The 17,671-nt window shown below is 50.9% G+C and overlaps 3 protein-coding genes across 4 annotated transcripts in view; 2 read left to right on the top strand and 1 right to left on the bottom strand.

Moving 5' to 3' along the window:
* The window catches only part of LOC147650241 (uncharacterized), a 293,456-nt gene that overhangs the window by 115,480 nt on the left and 160,305 nt on the right, over positions 1-17,671 (bottom strand). The gene's annotated exons all lie outside the window — the stretch shown is intronic.
* The window catches only part of LOC111943906 (uncharacterized), a 261,321-nt gene that overhangs the window by 110,364 nt on the left and 133,286 nt on the right, over positions 1-17,671 (top strand). The gene's annotated exons all lie outside the window — the stretch shown is intronic.
* Positions 10,450-17,671, top strand: part of LOC111944950 (uncharacterized) — a 120,569-nt gene continuing 113,347 nt past the window's right edge. Inside the window, exons 1-5 of the mRNA XM_086853485.1 lie at positions 10,450-10,722; positions 11,178-11,331; positions 11,694-11,887; positions 13,164-13,292; positions 13,471-13,741. Coding sequence (XP_086709611.1) covers positions 10,514-10,722; positions 11,178-11,331; positions 11,694-11,887; positions 13,164-13,292; positions 13,471-13,687 — 903 coding nt within the window. The 5' untranslated portion in view covers positions 10,450-10,513 and the 3' untranslated portion in view covers positions 13,688-13,741. The remainder of the gene's footprint in view (positions 10,723-11,177; positions 11,332-11,693; positions 11,888-13,163; positions 13,293-13,470; positions 13,742-17,671) is intronic.

Raw genomic sequence — 17,671 nt, 5'->3', positions numbered from 1 at the left:
CCTGACTCAAGAGTGGGCAGGGAAAAAGAAGCCGATAGGGTATCTATCAAAGATTTTGGACCCCGTGAGTAAGGGCTGGCCAACTTGTCTGCAAGTAATAGCAGGATGTGCCCTGCTGGTAGAGGAAGCTAGGAAAATTACCTTTAATAGCAATTTGAAGGTAATGTCCCCCCATAATATTCGGGGTGTGTTACAACAAAAGGCGGATAAGTGGATTTCAGATGCTAGACTTTTAAAATATGAAGGAGTTTTAGTTGAGGCCCCAAACTTAATATTAGAAACCACCACTTTACAAAATCCGGCTGCATTTTTGTATGGAGAACCCGAAGGAAAATCCCTGATACGTGATTGTATAACTACAATTGAGGAACAGACCAAAATTAGACCTGATTTAGAAGAAGAGGAATTAGAAAGCGGAGAAAAGTTGTTTGTGGATGGGTCCTCCAGAGTAATAAAAGGAAAGAGGAAAACAGGCTATGCCATAGTAAGAGGACCTGATTTGCAAGTCCTAGAATCAGGTCCATTAGATAAATCCTGGTCAGCCCAAGCCTGTGAATTGTATGCAGTATTAAGAGCATTGGAATTATTAGAAGGGAAGGAGGGGACAATATATGCAGATTCCAGATATAGTTATGGGGTGGTGCATACGTTTGGTAAATTGTGGGAAGAAAGAGGTTTAATAAATTCCCAAGGGAAAGATTTAGTCCAAAAAAACTCATAATTGCAGTATTAAAGGCCCTGAGAGGGCCCAAAAGGTTGGCCGTGGTTCATTTGAAAGGACATCAGAAGGGAATGGACTTGAGGAGTAGGGGAAATAATGCTGCAGATCAGGAGGCAAAACGGGCGGCATTACGGACAATGGTCCTAAAAGAAAAAGGGGGGCATGAAGAAATTATGGAACATAAGGATAGTGGTTTAAGAAGTAAATTTACTGAGGAAGAGAGATTAAAACTCCCAGAGACAGGGGCGGTAGAAAACTCAGAGGGGAGATGGTTCCTTCCAGATGGCCGGGAAGTACTACCAAAAGCCATAGCTCAGAGAATATTAGAAAAAATACATCAAAGGACACGTTGGGGAGCACAAGGACTAATAGACTATTTTGCAGCAAAGTATATGAGCAAAGGTATTCGAGACTTAGCTAAGCAAATTACTAGAAGCTGCCTCCCATGTTTAAAAGCAAATAGGAAAAATCTTAGAAAATTACCTTATGGAGGGAGACCCTTGGCAAAAAGACCTTTTGCAAATATTCAAATTGACTTTACAGAACTACCAAAGGTAGGGAGACTTAAATATCTCCTGGTCCTAGTGGATCATCTCACCCATTTTGTAGAAGCTTTCCCTACATCTAGGGAAACTTCACAAACAGTTGTAAAGGTGTTATTGGAAGAAATAATTCCCAGGTATGGGGTACCAGAGACAATAGATTCTGACAAAGGTCCCCATTTTACATCAAAAATAACTCAAGAGGTGTCGGAGGCATTAGGAATAAAGTGGGAACAACACACCCCTTGGCACCCTCAAAGTTCTGGGAGAGTAGAAAGAATGAATGGGGAAATAAAAAAACAACTTACTAAACTGGTGATGGAAACAAAACTATCATGGGTCAAATGTGTTCCACTAGCCCTTCTAAATATTCGAACTCAGCCAAGGGCAGATTTGGGAATTTCCCCTTTTGAGATGTTATATGGGATGCCTTATAATACAGAAGAAGTTCAAACACATCCAAATGTGAGTGACCAATATATCAATAAGTACTTAATAAAATTAATGAAGTATAAGAAGGCATTATGGGAAAAAGGAATGCTAGCTCAAAGACCACCATTGGATTTTATATTACATCAGGTACAACCCGGAGATTGGGTGTTGATAAGAAGTTGGAAAGAGAATCCCCTAACACCAAAGTGGGAAGGACCGTATCAAGTCTTACTAACAACTGATTCTGCAATCCGAACCGCAGAGAAAGGATGGACACATGCAAGTCGAATTAAGGGACCTGTGGAGCCACCAAAAACAAACTAATAACTAGAAAGTGATTAGCCTGGTTGAGGACCTGAGACTTAAAATATCCTGGAAAAAAAAATGATATCTGAAAATTATTAATCTGCATAGAGACTTATGAATAGTAAACTCCATAAAGGCTTTTATATAGAATATAAGATACCCCCATCTAGTAGTGAGGAAATATATAATAGAAATGTTAAAATAGGTTGTGCTGTATGCCAGAATTGTTACCCTTTTGTTTGTTTTAAATGTATAGTATGTGAAGAACATTGGTGGACCCACTGTCATAGAGGCTACCCACCGAGAGGGGTGTGTAGATTTTGCTACATTGCCCAGAGAAGACTCACTGATTGGGCCTTAAGAACCAAAACACAGGCAGGGGAATTTGAAAAAGGATCAGAAAAGTGGTGGGCCACTTACTCAAAAGGAGTCAATTCCTTGTATTATTGTTACCAGCCAAACGAATCTGCACCTTTTGTAGTAAATATAGTAGCTGGGTTGTGCAGACGGAGGCTTCAGGAATTGAGGTGTGATACCCCTTTAGTAAAACATAGAAATTGGGAAAAATATATACAAAGAAAGAATAAAAAAAGGAGTAATCTCCCTCCTGAAGAATACTCTTGCTGCCGAGAAGATGGTACACCCCGTGGCCCGAGGCAACCGGGTCGACGACGGGAGAGGCAGAGGAGTAATAAACTGTGGAGGGAAACACTCCAATATACATGGGACCAAAAGGTCATGGTCCTGGAAATGCCACAAGAATGGGAATAAGACAGCCCAGCAAAATAATTTATGGGAAGCCCAAATTAGTATTTTACAAAGGAAAAGCCTCTATTATAGCAAGGGAAACCAATGCTCATTAAAAAGGTCAGTAACATTTATAATTTTAATTAGCACATTTAACCTTTGTTCAAGTAAGACACATGAACCCTTTAACTGGTCCTTAATTCGATGGGAAGACCAGGTTATTATTCAATCACAAATTACCTCTGGAGCCCCTAGCTTTCAAGTTACACTAGACTCTCTCATTAAGTGGAAGGGTATTAATTATTTCCCACCTGGTCATAAGGTATTATACATGTGCCCAGCTTCTAACCCAGGCAGAGGATATTGTAATTATCCCGGAGAATTTTACTGTAAATATTGGGGCTGTGAAACAATTTCCATGGGATGGCAAGTACAGAACCCAGATAAGTATCTAAAGGTCGAAGGGGGTCCACACGGATGTGTAAAGCCCTGGATAGGCCCCTCAGGGGAGATAACATATATTGGAACTTGTAAATTTCACTATATACAGAATATTACAGAATCCCAAGATCCTGGGTGGTTATTGGGAAGAACCTGGGGTCTCAGAGTATGGGAACCCGGAAGGGATCGGGGGGTGCATATACTCATAAAGAAAGAGGTGGTTCCCCATGACTCGGGATCTGTTGGACCAAATCCAGTGGTGTGGGGAGTAGAAGACCCTAAAGTAAGGGATCAGAATAACCATTCAGAAAAATTAGAAAATAACACCCAAGTATTAACCACGGTAGAGACACCCCAAGAGTATGGAAATGAAGCTCTTTGGAAAATTCTGCAAGCTACCTTTAGAGTATTAAATGATACACATCCAAATTTAACTAGAGAATGTTGGTTATGTTATAACATTAACCCACCTTTTTATGAAGCCATAGGTTCCATAGCAGAACCAAAGAGAGTGAATGCTACCAATCCTGCTGCTTGCTTATGGAAATCGGGAAGGGAAAATACTCCAGGAATAACCTTATCTCGAGTCACTGGAAAAGGGAAATGTGTGGGAAATGTGCCCCTAGATAAGAACTACTTATGCCAAACAAAAATACAGATTAATGACCCTCGCAAGCCAGCTCAGTGGCTGATTCCAGCACCTAATACTAAATGGGTTTGTAACACTTTAGGAGTAACTCCATGTGTTTCTATAACAACCTTTAATGAAACCTATGAATTCTGCATACAGGTTATAATAGTTCCCAGGATTATTTATCATTCTGAAGAATATGTGTATACACAATATCAAAACCCAGAACATCATTTAGTGAAGCGAGAACCCCTCACAGCACTAACAGTAGCTGTATTGCTAGGCATAGGAGGGGCTGGATTGGGAACAGGTGTAGCATCCTTAGTAAATCAGCACCAGGGGCTCAAAGAGCTTAGAATTTTAGTAGATGAAGATTTAAGAAGGATTGATAAATCTATAAAAGATCTCACAGACTCCCTAGACTCACTGGCTGAAGTGGCCTTACAAAATAGAAGGGGATTAAATCTATTATTTTTACGACAAGGAGGCCTTTGTGCTGCCCTTAAAGAAGAATGTTGTGTATATGTAAATAAAAGTGGAATAGTAAGAGAGACCATGGCTAAATTACAGGAAGGACTGGAAAAGAGAAAAAAAGAACAAGAAATGCACCAAAACTGGTATGAATCTTGGTTTAATTATTCCCCCTGGTTAACTACTTTATTATCCACCATAATGGGGCCCTTAATTTTACTAATTTTAATACTTACTTTAGGCCTTTGCATTCTCAATAAAATTATTAATATCGTAAAAAACAGATTAGAAGCAGCACACCTTATGTTAATACATGCCAAATATGAAGCTTTAAAGGGAGAAGAAACAGAAGATTATTTAGAATTAAGTAGAAAAGAACTACAAAGATTCAGCGAACAAAAGTAAAAAAAATAGAAAAAGGGGGGTTTGTGATAGATAGAAACTCTTTTGTTCGCCTAAATATATAGATATGATAGAATGCTTTGCGAAATTGTACTTTAGATATAAAGTTGAGAAAGGGGTTTGAAGGCCACTAACTCGCTGAAGTTGGCATAATTAATAACAGCCTAGCAGAAATTCCTGGAACACTAGGACAAGATAAACTTGGAGAGAGAACAGTGAGAAAAGGTCAATGGAACAGGAGTGAGGAAGACTTGAAGCCTCCCTTCTACGACCACAAGAGGGTAGAAAAGGATCATCTAATGACCAGAGACGCATGCTCAGAAACGCCGGAAGAAAGCCACATCACCAGGAGGCCGAAACGAATAAAAGGACAAACAGGGAAGCGGGAAGCGCGGCAGCTCCGTGGGGAAGAGGTTTCACCTCCTCCTCCCTGCCGCCCGGCGCCGACTTTGCTTATTGCTGGCTTGCTATAATTAATAAAAACCTTTTCTTATATATCTTTTTCTAGTGTATTTATAACACCTCCTGCAGCAATATGGAGGGCAGAACAGCAGAAGACCTCTCTAGAAACTGCCTTGAAGGAAGAGGCTGTGACTGTTCGTCAGAGGTGGCATCACTGCAGAGGAAACTGGAGAGCCAGGAGAAGGAAAGGCAGGATGTGCTGGTGAGAATGGCAGATGCCACAAAGGGCCATTTCCTAGCTATGTTTGCACCTTGTGTTACCAGTTCTAAGGAGCACCTTTTTCCAGTTTAACTTTCCTAATTGCATTCTTCTGAACAAGGAGGAAATGATGTTGTAGCCATGTCAAAGCCAGTTAGCACTGAGGCTGCTGATTTTCCTCCATGCTGGAGTTCTGTGCCCTGGAAGCTTTAGTTCTCCATGTCCACACTGTCTCCATTGACATTGCATGGTTTGGGCAATTTCTGGTGTCCAAATTCATGTTCAGATTTCTAAATATCTGGAGCTCGCAGGAGGGATGAGAAGACCTAGGTTGCTGTTAATTGAAAGGTGTTTGGCCTTGGCCGTGTGAGAGCAGGCAGTGGGGAGAGAAGAGAGGAAAGCCAGGTGCTGATGAAGATCAGGACGTGTGCCTGCAAGGGGAGAACTCGTCCTGAGTGGCAGCAGGGAATGACTGATCTGGCCATTGGTGCTGCAAGAGAGGGCAGTGGGGCTCTCGGGGATGCTGCCATGGAAAGTCTACACAGGAGTGTTGGAAAACCACTCCTGTTGCCCCAAGGCCTTGGAATGAAATGCTGAGGGTGTTTGCTCCTCCTTCCTGATGGAGAGCACATCCTCATGGCACTGCCTAAATCCTGCTTAGCATTGACTTGAAATCCTGGCTGCAGTTCTGGCAGCTCGTGCCCAAAGGAACACGGGAGTGGAGCTGCCAGAGGTCGGGGACGGGCAGAAAGGAAGCTGGGATGGGCTGAGCGAGCTGGGAAAGAGGCAGCATCAAGGGGGGCCCAGCCAAGGTCTGCAGCAGCCTGAGAGGCAGAGAGAGAGGGGGGCAGCACGTGCCTGCCCCTGCAGCAGGAGTCCAGATCTGGTATGAGAAGCAAACCAAGGGAGGCAATGAGTGAGTCTTCTTCTCCCTGTTTTGGAAGCATGAACGGGAATTGTACCACCAGCAGCTGAGAGACCTGGGAAAGGACATGGGTGCACCTGACATCCAAAGAGGGAAGAAGATAACCCAGGAATTGGAAGTGGAGAGGGAAGACATGCAAGAAGAGTTGGACCATGGGACTGCTGCTGCCTTGAAGAAGAGAGGAAGAGAAGAAATCAAAGGGACAGAGAATGCTCAACTCCTGAGTGCTGCACTGAGGAAGAGTGAAATGGCCAAGGGGACTCTGAAGAAAAACTTTGTAATCCTGCAGAGAAAATCTCCTGACAACTGCATGGGCCAGTCTCATCTCCAGGTAGGCACAGGCACTGACCTTCAGTCCACTCCAATGTCCCTGAAGTATTCCAGTGATATTTCCCATAAAGAAGTGGGACTCTATATCCCTGTGAGTCCAGGCCTGCTTGGCCAAAGCAGCCCAGGCTGCGGCAGGCAGCCTTGTCTGTCTGCCTGGCCCCAGCCAGAGACCATTGACTGGCAGATTGTTTCCTGGCATGCCCAGAATGACTGCTACAGCTCTGGAGTTTGCTGTTCAGATCAGCTGCAGGCCAAATGCTGGGCATGGGGAGCTGCTTCTCCTGTGCTCACACAAGATCATGGCAACACGTGGGGATTTGGATTTGGTGTGGGAAGGAATGGAGCAGGTGAGCAGGGCGATGGACTAAACCCAGCAGAGTTTTGTACCAAGAGATCTGAGCAGCAGCAGCTGCACTGCTGATGCCTCGAGGATGCTTGCCAAGATGGAGATTTCTGAGGGACAGCTCTTGTGGTGTTTGAAATAAGGCAATCATCTCCCCTCTGAATCCCCAGCAGGCTGTTGGAGCACAAGAGGAGCAGCTGTTACTTGTCTCACAGAGCAGGCTGGAACCTCAGCAACCGCTTGCATCAGCAGATGACGCCTGAATGAACCACTGAGCCCAGGAGAACTTTTGAGCATGTAAAACGGGCTTTCTGTGCCTCCACGGAGCCTCAGGCTCCTCTGGAGCACAGCACGTTTGCCCAGGCAGTGCTTTGCAGTGCCCTGCTTGTTTCCTTGCCTCTTCCTGTCCCTGCTGCAGGCACAGCCTTTTGTTTGTTCTGTCTCTTGCGGCAGCCCATGGCTTTCTCAAAGGTGCCTTCACTGCACTGTCTCCCTCCCTGGCCCCGTGTCCCTGGACACACCCTGGCCTCTCTTGCGCAGCCCCCAGCGAGAGCTTTTTGCCCCCAGTGTTGTCTGGTGCAATTCAGGCTCTCAGAGCAGAGATCTTGCATTGATGTCCAGAGGTTCTTTTGCTCCATGTTTGCTGACAGGTTTCTGTGACCTTTCTCCCATCCAATGTGCAGGTGGAACGTGAAGGAAGAAGAATCAGAACTTTTAGGAGAGTGTTCCCCCCAGAGTCCTTTACGTTCAGTGTCTCCAAGTCCGAGCAGCAAAATAGTCAACTTCTGAAAGAAGCTCCAGCAGCTCAGGGGAGCAGCAGTAGCCCTCCTGCTGATGCACAGCCTGTGGAGCAAGGGGTCAGTGGCCCAAATGTGTCCTTTGGAAATGAGAGTTGGGTTCCTCACTGGTGTTGGAACTCTCTCTGCTAGACCTGTGGGGGCTGAGGGATGTATGTGGGAAGGGTTTGGCAGCCTTGGACTGGACTTGTTGATCATCTGAGCTCTGTTCAGGGCCAGTCTGGGAGCCTGTTCCTTTCCCCTTCCCCGAGGGCAGAGTGTTGGTGAGGGCTGCAGCTCGAGGCTGTGTCTGCCCTGACAGCCGGTACCGTGGGGCTGTGGATGCTGCTGCCAGCGTGGGCTTGTGTGAGCCGGGCCTTGTGCCTCTTTCAGGTGTCCCTGCTGCAGTCACAGCTGGCCCGAGACCGACAGCACCACCAGCAGAACTACATTGAGAGCTGTTCAAGGACCAGCCAGGAGCTGTCAGACCTTCACCAGGAGCTGTCCTGCTCCTTTGCAGCTGTGCTCAAGGAGCCCAAAGCTGCTCTTGTGGAAGCAGAGACTTGAAGCTGCATCAGTCTCTGAATCTTAACTTGGCAGGGACATCCTTGGGCCATCAGTCTCTGGAGAGACAGGCCCTGGAGAAGGCAGGTGCAGCTCTTGTGCACAGAGGATTTGTGCCCTGCTCAGAAGGCAGTTCCTGTCAACTGGGGCACAGAAATCCTCCCTAGGACACAGACAAACACTATCAAAGATGAGGGCAAAAAACACCTGCCAAAGCTCTTCCAAGCAGACCCATTTGGTTCTTGAAGGTCTGTTCCTAGTGAGGAATCTTTGATGTAAGCAGCAGGATTTTTCTTCTGCCTAGAAGACCTAGTGATATATTCGCAAACAGAGAGCAGAGCAGGAAAAACATGCACTTGTGGCTGTCTCAGGATTCTTAATCCATTTTATGAGCTGACGCTGCTCTTGGCCGCCCCGGAGCTCTGGGCTGGCTCCACAGTGCCCAGGGTCCAATGGGAGCTCGCGGAGGGAGGGGTAAGGGGAGGAGGTTACAATACCAGGGACCAATGGGGATACAAAGAAGGCGGGAATACAACATAACAACCAATAGTGTTTTGAGGAAGGGATGACATACATGGAAGGAGCTGGAAGGAGAGGTGGGGTTTACAGGGATGGATGGGGAGCTGGGGCAGGGTAAAGGTGATTGACGGGGAACATTCAGAAAAACTGGGAGGGGTTTACATAACAGACAAATGGAACCAACCAAAGCAGTAAATGGGAGACAACCAGGAACATATCAAACAGACGAAATACTAACAATTTTAACAGAACTGAATAAACATACTACAACAATGAGCCTTAAACACTGCAGCTCTAGGCATTTCTGTGTAGGAATTTGAAAAGTCCCTGAAACACCATTTTTCCTCCTCAGGTGGCTGTCCTAAAGGCAAAGCTTTACTTTCCATGAATATTTATAAACACCAAGAACCTTTTTAGGATTTTTCTTACATCTCCCCTTGGTCAGAGAAGACAGGAGAATTCCTGTGACTCAGGAACTAATCGCATCCCAGAAGAGCATGTGGGTCTTGAGAATGCTGAGCCTTAAAACTGGTGCTGCCTGGAGCAGCAACTTGGAACTCATGTTATGAGCCAGGTCCCTGCCCAGCTGCCCAGCTTGAGCTTGGACCTTGCGACGGCCTACAGCACTTTGATCGTGTGCTAGTGACCCTGCAAAGGCCAAGAACGTTTGAATATTTGGGTCAGGATCCGGCAAAGGCCAAGGGCCTTTGGACACTGGGGTTAAACCCTGCGAAGGCCAAGGGCCTTTGGACACTGCACTTTGGACACTGTTTGTGCCAAGGAGCGGATGGACACGCGACGGGTGAGTGAGAAAGCCACTGCTCTCCTTGTGCCAAGCCCTGCAGGGGCCTGGGTGGGCCTGGGCTGTGCCTCAGGGAAGGCTTCCCTCTGGGAATAGCAAGGGTTTAACAGTTGCTGTTCCAGAGCTCCAGCAGCTTTGGTGCTTGCCGTGGGGACAGGCCTGGGAGGGAATGGGGGGCACCTGGCCATCCCAGAGCACAGCCACATCTCCTCCTCCATCCTTGTCCAACGGGAGGGGCCATGGGCACAAACAAGGGTCATCACCTTCCCCTCAGCCTAATTTACAGTGCAGCCTCAGCGCTTCCCAGAGCAAACTGGGGTTTCTCTCAGACATTTCTGAGATGATCCCCAGTGGCCTAGGGGAGGCCACGGGGATAACAGGAAGATGCTCCAAGAGCTGGAGCACCTGTGCCAAGGGCAAAGGAGGCAAGAGTTGGGGTTGTCCAGGTGGGAGAAGGTTCCAGGGTGATCTTAGAGCCCCTATCAATGCATGAAGGAAGGGCCTGCAAGAGAGCTGGACAGTGACTTAAGGCAGGGGCCTGCAAGGACAGGATGAGGGAAAATGGCTTCCCACTGAGACAGGGCAGGGATGGATGGGATATTTGCAGGGAATTCTGCCCTGTCAGGGTGCTGGGGCCCTGGCATAGGATGCCCAGGGAAGTCTGAGTGTGCTCTTCCCTGTGCTCTTCCAGGGAGCTCGAGGTCTTTCTCACCAGGGACAATCCTCCCGAGCCCCTGAGGTGAGTAAACTGTGCTGAGCTGGCTGGGATTTTGAAACTGAATGGACACTGGTTCTTGTGGGATCAGAAGAGGCATCTCAGTGGTCCTTTGGAATAGGAAGAGAATGCCTGACTAACAGCTGGATGTGGACTTTCAGGCACTGACAGACGACAGTGACAGCATGGCCCATTCCATCGTCTGCACTGACAATCCTGGCAGCATCCTCTCAACTCTGACATCCACGGATAAACAGGATCCCTTTGCATTGCTTCAGGAAGTCTCAGGGAATTGTGGGCGCTTGCAGGAACATATTGGTCAAATGGACGAGGAAACCCAAACGGTCACAAGCCGCTATCAGCAGATGGAGGATCTGATAGAAGAAATCAGAGGGTGAACATTTCCTCCTCCTCCTCCTCCTCCTTCTCTTGAATTCCAGATGCAATCTGCTTCCAGGTCTGGGAGTTCAGAGGTTCCTGGGTGAAGAAATCACCTGCCCTACCATGTGTGGCTCTTGAGCATCGTCCTGTCAGGGTTTTTCATGCTCTACTGTGACTCCTAAGGCTGTGTGGGAGATGCACAGCCATGTTGGAATAGAAGACTCCTTCTTCTCACCATACCGCTTCCCTGAATTCTGTTCTTTGCGTGCCTCTGCCCAGCCACTGCTTCTCACTGAAGGAAGGCAAAATCCTGCCTTCCTTTCCCTTTGCCTCTGGAGGATTTCCTAGGGAGGGAAAGAGCAAGGTCTTCCTTAGCCCACTGCCCCCTGCTCCAGCCTGGAGTGCTGGAAATGGGATTGGTGACTCTTGAGGCCTCTTTGTTCTTCTGACTGAGCCTTGTCTCTGCAGTTGCTGTGAAAACATTGAGAAGTCCAGGGAAAAGCTGCAGCAATGCATGGGAATCCCAGAGCCAGGAGCCTTGTGGCTGCGTCAAAGGAACACCGAGCAGCAGAAGGAAACGTCACCCCAGGTGGAAAAGACCCAGCAGCAGGACAGGATGGAGGTTGGTTTTTGAAATGAGACTGGCTGTCCCTTGAATACTTGTCTTGGCCCTTCTTGTACAGTGGAGGCTGCACTGGAGGGAGAAGACCCCTCATTGCAGAGCGAGCTGTAAGTCAAGAGGCAGACACTGGAGGAATTGCAGCTTCAGAGGGATCTGCTGGAGCAAAGGAGGGATGATGTCACCATGGCTCTGGACACCTCATTGCTAGGCAGCACCTGTGGGAGTGGGAGTTGTGCCAGCCAGATCAGCCCAGATGCTGTTTCTGGCAGAAGAAGACAGGGACACTGCTGTGGACAGCTGCCTCAAAATGGCACACACCATCATTGAGGAAGGGCTCAAGGTGTACCTTGTCCTGTTTCCAGGTTTCCCAGGAGCAAGAGTCATTGAGCAGGGCCCTGGAGCAGCTGCGACAGCAATCCTCTGGCCAAGGGCAACCACTGGCCCAGGTGCACAGAGAGAAGGAGCTGCTGGGCCAGGAGAAGGCTGCCTTTAAGGGACGACTGGCAGCTATGGAGCAGCAGAGGCAAGAGCTTTCCAAGCAGATGGCAGAGACCAGGTAAAGGCAGGGAGCAGAGCCTTTCAGATGTTTTTACATTCCACGGACATAAAATGGTAGTGTCTCAAAAAAAAAAAAAAGTCACAATATGAAGGTTATTTTTCTGACATCTAAAGCCAATAAAGCTCTCGTCAGCCTTGGGCTCCTGTTTGTGCTGCCAAGCACATTCCTGTGGGAAGTCAAAAGCAAGCCACCCAGCCCTGAATTGAGTAGTAGTTAAAGCATGCAGAGGTTGAGTGAAACCTCAAGTTTCTCTTAGGTTTGGTTCCTTATGCTGGGCATTGAACATCCCTCGTTTGTTACCAAGTAGCTTGACATGATCTTGATCTTCAGAACTGAAGCTCCATCTTGAGCATTCCAGGCTCTTACCTGGGGATGTTGGGAGTAGTGCGCTGCAATTCTGGGTGAAGCCAGAGGCTCCTGCTGAAAGTCTTGAGGCTTCCTGCTTCCAAGCCTACTCTTGAGAAGTGTGGGCCAGGTGCTAGGGCTGGTTAGAAAGCAGCAGGGAAAGCCCTTTGGAATCCTCAACGACCTCTGGGGATTCTTGCTAATTTTTGATGGGCATCCACCTGCCAAGCCAATCAAAGTCCCTTTGCGTGGTCCCTCTCACTCTGTAAAGAAGGACAAGCCAATTGGGCTACTGCCTGTTTAGCCAACAATACTAAAATAATGGTGGCAAGCCTACTCCTTGACCTTGCAAGAGTTTAAACAGCAGTCTCTGCATTTAGGGTGTTGGTATTTTTCACAAGTGCTCCCACGACCTTGAGATTTTTCTGCATCATGCCAAGTAGTTCTGAAGTCTCTTAAATACACGGTGTCTGGAAAATGATGTACCTTTATGTCCATTTTCAAGAGTATTAAAATGTCAGGAGTTGGGCAGGACAAGAGACTGTCCTGTCCCCCTGCAGAGCAGCTTGCAAGTGCTGATGACAGAAGGGCTGTGAGCAGAGGCTGAGACTTTGCTCATCAGCCCATCCTGTCCGGGCACAGCTCCCCAGTGTCATAGGTCAGGAACAGCAAGTGAAGCTTTGGCTGTTGAGGTCAAGTTGGGCTGGGCTGTGTGTGCTGTGCCAGGCCATAAGGAAGGCCAGGGCACTCCCTCAGAGGGCCCTGCTTTGCTATGGAAATGGCACAAAAGTGCCTTCTCTGGAAGAGTTTCCATGTGATCCATTTTCCATAGTGATGTGTGGGGATCTTGAGCCTCGTTGTCCTGGAATAACCAGCTGTGGGTGTCAGGAGCAAGCAGCTCATGTCTCTCTGTATTTGCAATTTGTAGGTCAGCAAAAGGAGAGCCTGGAATCCAGCCTGTCTGCTGCTCAGCAGCAGATATCTCAGCTGGAGATGAGCAGGAACCATCTGGAGGCTCAAGTGCTCAGAGTCACGCAGGCCAAGGCAGTGGTAGAAGGTGAGGACCTCGTGTGCTTTGTTTGTGGTGCCGCCCCTGCCGAGAAAAGCTAAGCACCCTGTAAAGCCACCTCTGTCCACAGGGCTTCTGAGGAGTGGTGGGGCTGGAGGCACTGAAAGGGCCTGAGGTCAGTAAAGTCAGCAAAGACTCTGACTCCTGCTGTTGGTGATGTTTGCAGGACAAGTGAAATTCCTGCAACAAGAGCTGGAAGCAGAGGGAGCTCTCAGGAGAAAGGAACTGGAAGAGACAGCTCAGCAGCTCATGCAGGCAGAAAAGCAGAGTCAAGAAATGCTCAGGCTTCCAGGAACCGCAAAGCAAAGGGAAATAAACAAGCTCCTGCAAGACCTGGTAGGGGACAATATGCTTCTGAATTCAGGCTGGTGCTGGGACAGTAAATGCAGACATGGCTCCAGTGAGGGCGTAAGAGGAGTTCCAGAGCAGGTTGGGCAGTGCCCACCCAAAGTGTGACAGCCCAGGGCAGGATCATCCCTGAATCCCTCCTGCCACGGAGCAGATGCCAACAGGGAGCAGATGCCAACATGGAGCAGATGCCATCAGTGCCGCTGGCTGCAGGAGCGGGAACTCGGGTCCTTTCTTGCTGTGCTTCCATGATTGACACAGGGATTAGGTTTGGGCTGGAAGCCAATGGAACAGGCCCCTGGTCCTTCAGTGCTTGTGGCTGGGGCATCAGGGAGGGGAAGGTGACACCTCCTTTTGTGAGTGCTTGGGCTCAATGCTTGTGAAGGTTTTTCCCAACAGAAATGATTCCATGAGGCTGTGATTCTTGCAGCTGCTGAGCCTCCTCTTAAATTCCCAGGCGGGACATGGTTTCTGGAGTGCAGAAAGCCAGTGCTGTTGTCTTTTCAGGCTGGGGTTTGTGGGATGGATGAAGCTTCACTTTTTTCAGCAGGGAGCTTCCCTGCAACTTCATCTTGAAAATTTTTCTCCCCTCTTCAAAAAACCTTTTTTGAAAAAAGACACCATGCAGAGTTACAAGAGATGGCTCCCACTCTCCTTGCACTGCCATGACGAGAACCAGCGCGTGGTTGATGTGAGGACTCGGCAGCTGCCGTGGCTCCCTGGCAGGGCGCTCGGCTGTCTCCTGCTCTGCTGCCTTGCAGGCTGCAGCTCCCTCCCGGTCTTGGCCCAGGGACGTGGGTCCTGTGCCCTGGGCTGTGGTGCCATCTCTGGGTCTCTGCTGCTCTCCAGGCCTCCCGGGAAACGCTGCTCTGTTCCGCCCGATTCCTGAAGAGGAAGGATCTCCAGCAGATGCTGCGGGTGGATCAGACCTGGAGGTTCGGCGAGGGCTTGGTAAGGGCGGGCTGGAAGCCCCAGCCCCAGGCTGGAGAAGCTCAGTGTGTGCGGCTGGCAGCTGTGCCCTGCCCAGTGCCGCACCCAGGGCCGCCAGCCTGTGCCCCACACGCTGCTCCCTTCCCTGGGCCCCGCGGGCTCTACTCCAGCCCCCTGTGGCCCCGAGCCGTGTGCCCATGGAGCCCCGGCACCGCTGGTCTGTCGGGCAGGGCAGCAGCGCGGCTCCCCGGGCAGCAGCCGGCCCTCTGCCCCCTCCAGAGCCCGGCGCCAGCGGCTGCTGCCCGGTGCCTCAGGGCTGGGCGGGCACGGGAGGCCGGGGCTGGCCGCAGGCAGCAGTGCCCGGCCGAGGGGCAGAGCCCGCACCAACCCTTCCCTCCCGCCGCTCTCTGCAGCTGGCACAGGACAGGAGCCGAGCGGCTGAGCACCTGCACCGGGTCCTGCTGTACCTGGACAGCCCGCAGGAGTCCCTGCGAGCGGCGGCCATCAGGTTCATTGGTGAGCCACGAACCGGGCTGGGCTCCCTCCCTGCCCCGCCGCAGCTCGGCCCCAGCCCCGGCTGCTGCCCCGGCCCTGGAGCCCCGGCTGCCCTCGGGGCTGCTGCTGCCGGCCTCTGGCAGCCGGGCCCTTGGGCTGAGTCAGGATGCGGCAAGGGCCGGGGCTGAGCCCTGCCGGGGCAGGAGGCCGTGTGGCCCCAGGGCTGGCAGCGCCGCTGGCAGGGAGCTGTGCTGCTGGGACCCTGACAGGCTCTGTGTTCCCAGGGATGGCCGGGTGGCACCTCCGGGGGAACAAACGAGACCTTCAGAGCATCTGTCAGGGTGAGTGAGGGCAGCGGGCTTCCAGCCCCAGCTGCCAAGGGGAGCTGCAATCCCTGCCCCGGCTGCCGAGGGCTCTGCTCCCTGTGCGGACCAGGCCTGGTGTGGCCAGGGCACACACAGAGATTTCAGGGGCACGAGTGCCAATAGTGTCCAGTGGCTTTGGGCTGATCCCTTTGGTCCCTGCTCCCTCCTGGCCATGGCCAGAGCCACCTGCGTTGGCCCTTGCACGGGGCTCTCCTTGGGTCCCTGCAGATCCAGATCTGACCATGGCTCTGTTCCTCTCTCTTGCAGCCCTTGATGACAAGGCACAGGACATCAGCCCTGCCATCAGAAGGCTGGCTCTGGAAACAGCCTTCGTCCTCCGGGCAGCTCCAGGCTCCATCTTGCAGAAGTGGCAAGATGGATTCCGCAGGGCACGCAAGAACCGCCCTTGTCTGTGGGCCCGTGGCTGGCTGTGCTGCTGGAGCTCTGAGGAGAGCTGATTTGAGAGGCTCTCTGTCTGCCGGGGCCATCTGAGCCGGGCAGGATTTTTCTTTAAGATGTTTTTTTTTTCCTTTTTCTTAGTTCTTCTTTAATATAGAAATATAGAATTAGAAATATATAGAATATAGATATAGAATTATATATAGAAATATAGAATGTGTTCTCATACCCAGTGTCTCAGGTGCTTTCTCTGGTGCCCAGTGTGCGCAGGGCATAGGGGGAGAGGGGAAAAGGGTGCTTGTGCTCAGCAAGCTGCCCAGGCGTGCAGTGGGGAAGGGAAAATGGCCAGAAGGCCCTCGGCCTTTGGTGCTTCTGCTGAAGCCTTAACGCTGCCCACAGAGGAGCTGGGCAGGGGCTGGAGCTGTGGGGATCGCTGTAATTGTGGTGCCTGGAGATGGGCACGAGGCTTCTCCCAGCCAGGAAGCGCCGTCTGTGTCCTCCAGCCCGTGGGTTGCTGGCGGGATTGCTGAGGGCTCTGAGGCTCTCTCAATCCGGTTCCTCTGGAGCTCCATCGGGGCTGCACCGCTGCCGGGCAGGTTGGCCGGGCTGGGGGAGACCAGAGGGGCTGGGGTGGAGGGAGGCCTGGAAGGAATGCGGTGCTGCAGAGGCCTTGATGGGACAAGGCAGTGGGAAGGCACAAGGGGCAGGTGTGAGGGAGGAGGTGGCAGGAGGTTCCAAGGGCACAGGAGGCCCCTGAGGGGCCGGGGTGGTGGAAGCACTGAGGAATTGGGTGTCAGAGGCCACGAGCAGCCCCCGGGCAGTCACCTTGTTCCTGTCACCCGCTGCTCTGGTGCTTCCCCTGAGAGACTGCCATGCCTGCAGCAGAAGCCCTCGAGGCTGGGCCTCAGCAGCCCCGAGATGCCCAGGCTGGGCTGGCTGGGGACTAGGAGGGCAAGGAGGCCCTGGCAGGGCACAGCCACTGGGTGCTGCCAGGGCAGCGGGCAGAGGCAGGGCTGGCGGCCAGCCCGGGCCCCCGCGCCTGCCCAGGCCACGGTGCTGAGATTGAGGCTCCCCTGACACAGAGCTCTGTGTCTGCACAGCTTCTGCCTCCATGGGGAGGGTGGTGATGTCTCTCGAGCAGCGCTGCTGAGTCGCTGCTGCTGAAGCGGCTCTGGACAGAGCAGAAACGGCACCAGAGCGTGCACAGGAACAGCCCTCAGGGCTGGGCTGGAGTGGCCAAGATGCCTCCTTCTCTTGCAGGAATAACAGAGATGGTGGACACAGTCCCTTCAGTATATATGTTCTATAGGCTGCAGTTAGGTTCTAATGTAAATACATTTCTTAGATTGCAATTGCTATAGAGGTCCTTTCATTGTAAATACATTTTATAGATTGTTGCTATGAAGATTCTTATAACGTAAATACATTCTGTAGTTCATTGGTGGTGGTGGTGCTGTTGTGTAAATAAATTGTCCTTGTTTGTCACAGGCTGTCTGTCTTTGCATTTGCTTTGGGCACAGGCAGCATTTGCACAGCTGTGGTTTCCCCTTGCCCTGGGTTCCTGAGGCTGGAGGTCCCTGGGGGTGCTGGCACAGCCACCCTGGGGCTGGGGTCCCCGTGCACAGGGGGGAACCACTGGTGGCGCTCCCGGCACTGGGCACCGCTCGTGTTCCTGGGCTGCTGCAGAGCGGTGTCCCCAAGAGCAAAGCTGTCACCAGCAGAGAGGGGGCTCTGACAGGAGCAGCCCCTGCAGCAATGCAAAGCAGGCAGGAAACCTTCTGCCACCCTTCCTGCTGCAGCCACAGGAACTCCTGGGCTGAGAGCTGGCAC

Source organism: Cyanistes caeruleus, chromosome 16, assembly GCF_971803275.1.
Source record: "Cyanistes caeruleus chromosome 16, bCyaCae1.hap1.1, whole genome shotgun sequence".
Lineage (NCBI taxonomy): Eukaryota > Metazoa > Chordata > Aves > Passeriformes > Paridae > Cyanistes > Cyanistes caeruleus.
This window is presented reverse-complemented; position numbering and strand designations above follow the sequence as displayed.